This window comes from Oncorhynchus clarkii, chromosome 19, assembly GCF_045791955.1.
Source record: "Oncorhynchus clarkii lewisi isolate Uvic-CL-2024 chromosome 19, UVic_Ocla_1.0, whole genome shotgun sequence".
Taxonomy (NCBI): domain Eukaryota; kingdom Metazoa; phylum Chordata; class Actinopteri; order Salmoniformes; family Salmonidae; genus Oncorhynchus; species Oncorhynchus clarkii.
The window spans coordinates 27,112,191-27,117,525 of record NC_092165.1 but is presented as its reverse complement, the minus strand read 5'-3'; the positions used below and the strand labels follow the sequence as shown (position 1 = coordinate 27,117,525).

The 5,335-nt window shown below is 40.0% G+C and overlaps 1 protein-coding gene across 1 annotated transcript; it reads left to right on the top strand.

Annotated features, from left to right (window-relative positions):
* The first annotated feature begins 1,364 nt into the window (after positions 1-1,364).
* Positions 1,365-2,425, top strand: LOC139374192 (NK2 transcription factor related, locus 9 (Drosophila)). Its single transcript, XM_071115208.1, has 2 exons — positions 1,365-1,515; positions 1,869-2,425. Exons 1-2 carry the CDS (start codon positions 1,365-1,367, stop codon positions 2,423-2,425), a joined length of 708 nt encoding a protein of 235 aa, XP_070971309.1.
* Positions 2,426-5,335: the final 2,910 nt, after the last annotated feature.

The following is a 5,335-nucleotide window of genomic DNA, read 5'->3' as shown; positions in this document are numbered from 1 at the left end:
AGTAAAAAGTGTCAGCGTATTTTAATCAACCAATCAAATGTATTTATTAAGCCCTTTTTTCATCAGCGTGCTATACGGAAACCCAGCCTAAATCCGCACACAGCAAGCAATGCAGATGTAGAAGCACCGTAGCTCGGAAAACCTCCCTAGAATGGTGTGAACCTAGGAAGAAACCTAGAGAGGAACCAGGCTCTGAGGGGTGACCAGTCCTCTCTCTTCTGGCTGTGCTGGGTGGAGATTATAAGAGAACATGGCCATTAAGGTCAGATTGTTCTTTAAATATGTTAAAAATACCCCAAATGAATTTATAAATGGCCGTTTCCCGTTACAGTGTCCAAGTAGGGCGTGCCATATGTTTGGAATCAGAAAATAGCTTAATTCACTGTTCCAAGGCACTCATGTGATTCACGTGTCGTCTCTAAAATAATACTAAAATAATAACATATCTGTCTCAATTTAATTCACACTGGATAGCCTCTAAGAATTGACCTGTCTGCCACAAGAGAAATTGCCGTAACACCATTCTTTCTACTCATTGGAAATTGGTCGTTGACTTTTCTTCATTTTGGTTCACATGATCATGGTCATTTTGCAGGAGTGTCACTCTTTGTGAAGCCTATACGGAAAAAAAATATACATTTTCTTGGGAAATTAAAATGAGATTTATAGCCTAAATGGAAATGATAAATTATTTAAAAAATAACCTAATATTATTTTTTACAAAAATAGGTGTTATTGGTGTGTTATTGGTGTGTTATTTTTGATATTGTTATGTGGTTTTATTTCAGGGACATGACATACAACATTATTATTCTATGTAATTTCAAAATACCTGCAATGGATAGGGTGCACAGCCCTAAATATATTAGTTAAACCAACTCCGGGGCATCTCACACTAATTGCTCACTTTGTATGCAAATATTGGACATGTTATTTCGGGGGAGGGGGGTTCTGTTGTCACTTGCCACCCAAGACGTGATTCAGCTGCAACAATCACCATTATCTGGTCACCACTTTTCACGATACGGGACGAATCTGTAATGATGACGAGTGTTTCCTTCGGCCATTGTTGAGGCAACGGGGATAATTCTTCTGCGGGTTCACACCTACCATCATTGGATAAAGACACTCGAATCATTCAGGTACTTGGCGTCCTCGAGGAGCATATATAAGCGGCGTGAAGTACTGTTTATACAAACACTGCCTCATGTCCACACACACAGAGTGTTCTAGGTCGTCTCTGACTCTGACAGCGCTCTTCGCCATTCCTTGAGTGGATACATATTTTTACTCCTATATCAACTGTATCCTCTCATTTGGATAGTTATTACGCACAAGGATTCTGTTTTTTTTTTCTGGACAGAATGGCTGTTGCTGCAAAGTTCAGTTTTTCCGTGAGGAGCATCCTGGATTTGCCTGAGCATGACGCAAAGACAGCGCAGCCTTCCCCCGGTAACTCCTGCTACAGCTCCCCTTACTCCTCCTGGATGGACAGCGACCGGAGCCCTTGTCTCTGTAAGTCCCCCTGGTTGAAACCTGAGCATAGAAACAGATAGGCCTAACCACTTCAAATCCATATAAGCACATTGGCCTAACTGGATTTTATGGGTCCTGCTTAAATTGACACAATTTAATATCATCCACAGCGATTTCCAACATGCCTGTTTTATGAAATCCAATAAGGTATCCATCCAATTAACTAAGCATTATGAAATAATTGGATATACACTTTATAGGGAGATGTGTAGCCTAATTCAAATTGGGGGTAAATAAATCTCTGTAGCTATGTATTTCTGGTGATATTGTATCTCGTGAGTTGTTTATATGGTTAATTGATCAGTGTAATAACACAATTTTGAATTCCTCAGCTTCAGATGAGGGTAGCCTGGAGATCTCCCCAAACAAGTCAGACGAGTCTTCTCTGGACTCTGAGGCCGAGAAGAAGAAGAAGCGCCGCGTGCTCTTCTCAAAGGCCCAGACCTTCGAGCTTGAGAGGCGCTTCCGTCAGCAGCGCTATCTGTCAGCACCAGAGCGGGAGCAGCTCGCCCATCTCCTCAGCCTGACGCCGACGCAGATCAAGATCTGGTTCCAGAACCACAGGTACAAAATGAAGAGGTCGCGTGTAGAGGGAGCGCCACAAGACATAAACCAATCGCCAATGTTGCGAAGAGTAGTGGTACCCATCCTAGTTCGGGATGGCAAGCCTTATCAGACCTGTTTCATTAACACGGAGAAAAGAGGCTGTCTTAGACCGACCACGTCCCCGGGTACACCCTTCAGTTTGGGATACCAGTCTTTCCAGCTTCCGTCGCCGTTCGGTCTACCTTCCCCATACCAGCATTTTGCCAGCCCGGCAGCATCTAGACACACCTTTGCTTGGAGAGACTTTCTGAACGACTCTGTTCAATTCAGTTATTTTAAGTGACTGAAAACATCAACAAGAGGACATTGCATAGAGGAACACTTAAAACCAAATATGTTTTCTGAATTCCCTTATTTTTCGAGGTACTTAAGTGTTAAACTCTAACTAATAATGTTGTATGAGAAGTAGGCTATTTTGCACATATTTTATTTTTGGTATTTTATTAAATGTAGCCTATTGAGTGATATTTTCGAATGATTAAAGTCGTTATTAGTTTGTTGTAATCTGGTGGTAGGCCTATGGACATTATACTCCTAGATTAAGTTTTGTTTATCCAATTGGATCATTGTTGTGTTTACTTTGCGTAGGCTTATTTTATCAGTAATTTAACATTTCTCTCATTTTTATGAATTTCGAATCTACACCAAGATATCTGTCAAAAGTACGAGGGAATTAGGATATAATTGCTTTGGAAATTGTTTTTCACTTTTGTCTGGAAATGTTATAGAACATAATCGTTATATTGATTGGTTGGCCTTAAATGTTTTGTGTTTTTATAGAATTACGAATAAATCTTGTACATGTTTGCACATATTGTCAATTTTTTAGAAGTCCTCATGCATCTAGGCCTACATGTATTCCAACAAAGCTAGGCTGTTGAGTATTGAGGGATGCACCATTCTATCCAACAACTTCTGACACTATTTCGGACTATAGCTAAGAGTCTATGACATTGCATCCTACCAGTGCTTGTTATTTCTCTTTCTATTAGAGAGAAGAGAAAGGCTTAGCTTAGAGGAACCTATGGAAATAAGAAACGAACAGCAAGAAATGTTAGCTTTTATCATGTAAACAGTTCAGAACCCTAAAGCTGAGCAAACACATCGCACTCTATAGAGTGGATTTCACTGAGCATAACAAAAACCGGGTAAACATTCGACCATACAGCTCATCTCCCTCTCGTTCAAAAGGGCTCTCTCTTCGTGTGCTTCAAACGTGCAGGCAACGTAAAGCATTAATTTAACCCATACATAACTCTGCAAACTTCTTTGTAAATTATTTTTTACAAACCGTTATTGCAGTTTTATCTGTAATTAACGAGAAAATAATGGACGATGAAACCGAAGTAGTCTTAGTCCTGGGTTGCATAGCGATGGGCCTATTTAAATAAGAAAATAATATTGTCATTAATAGTAAAAACTATTTATAGTTTATGCCATTTCAGTGTTGCGCTCTCCTTTCATCTTCGGTTATTGGGAGATTAGCTTGTAGACAGAAAAATATCATATTTGTATCGTCGGATCAACACTTTTATTTCTCTATACAAATATTATTTTAGGAGGGGAAATGCGTTTACTATTGGACCCGTACACTGAAAAATCACATTTCAATGTTTTATAGTTTATTCTATAATCCATATTGTAAACTGTCAAAGGTCCCTGCCTCTGTGTGGGGTAAAACACTTCACTTCATTCTCGTTCCTCCCTGTCTTATTCCATTGATGGAAGTGAAATATGTCGTAGGGGCTGACTGGAATAGAAGATGCGTTATTCTGTGGCAACACTGGTTCTTTTTCACGCTTTCACGACCCCTATGATGTTGTTTGCTCGTCCTCCGACCCAGTAGCGCATCGTCCCTGTCACCTGGTCTATTGTCCCCGGGGCTCGGGCCACCTTGTATCACATATGGAGGGGACTGACCGAACCCCTCCGCGCGCAGCATCTCCCCTTAAAACACTCTTTTTGTGTGGTTGTCTCCCTCTGAATGGACCATTGTCTGTCCTCCAAAAGGGACCTAGACAAAATCTTTAGTGTTTCAATTCTCGTGATGTTTAATCAGTGCCTGCTACAAATTTATGAGGTTTAACCCCACAATGGCGTTTTAGAACATGTTGGGTTTTAAGGCTGACAAAGACTGGCTTTTAGGATGAGGTTGCCATTGGTTTTTAGAGTTAGGTAGACCGACCTCTCTGAATAGGATGCTTGGTTCAATATTCTCCATGCATCCTTCCTTGTCTTCTTCCCCTCTTGACTTAGACTTTCAATTTCTGAATGCAAGTTAGTTCCAAATATAAGAACATTGACATTGGAAAATAAATGTAGCAATCGTGATATGTAACCTAACCATTGAGTTTCTATTTTTAATCGGAGGGTTATTTCATACATCAGGAAAGCATTGGACGTTCGTTTGAAATGATACAACCCCATAATTGAATGGTTGGCAGAATTTCCTGATTCGTTCAATGTTACAAAAATGCATTTTTCGATCATCAGGGTTTTTCGACAATTTCAAATGTTTTCTATAAACGTTTTTCCGAATGGGTTACAAACACTTCAAGGTTTTCTTGGTTCATATTTAAACTAGACTGTTGTAATGTTTATCTATGGAGAAACAAATCTGCAACCTTGGGTGCAAAATATTATAAGCCTAATTATCTGCCCGTTTGCTGCACACCAGCACCGACGCTTCTTATTCTGCAGATTCTCGGTTTTATTTGGGAACTCCAGTGTCTTTCATCAGATAGTGATGTAACACTGGCGGGCAACTCTCGCCCACAGAGACAATCAGAGTAAAAAGTCAGGGATGCCCGCTAAAGTGGTAGGAAGGTAAATGCAGCTAACCGAGGTCTTGATGACGGGTTTTGTGTTTCGGGCGTTTTGGTGCTGATGTAAAATATACCCTCCTTGTCTTCAAGTTCACCGCTGTTTAAAAACTATATAATTAGAAGAAGACATGAGTCGATGTGCCTTGCTCTCCTGTTGCGTTGCAAATAAAAGCACATCAGTATAAATGTTGTTAGATAAAAAATATCTATATTTTAAATATGTTGCTAGCATGGCTCCAATGGCTCTTCTCGTTTTTAGTTATTGATCTTTAGGAATTGTCTACTGCCAGTTAGCATAGTGCCAATGTACGAACCTTAACAATGTCGTCAAATGCATCTGAAAATGTAAGATCTTTCGCTATAAGGAG

Coding starts and splice junctions, on each gene's coding strand:
- LOC139374192 (XM_071115208.1), top strand. CDS start 1,365: ATGGCTGTTGCTGCAAAGTTCAGTTTTTCCGTGAGGAGCATCCTGGAT. Junction 1,516..1,868: donor CGACCGGAGCCCTTGTCTCT/GTAAGTCCCCCT, acceptor TGAATTCCTCAG/CTTCAGATGAGGGTAGCCTG.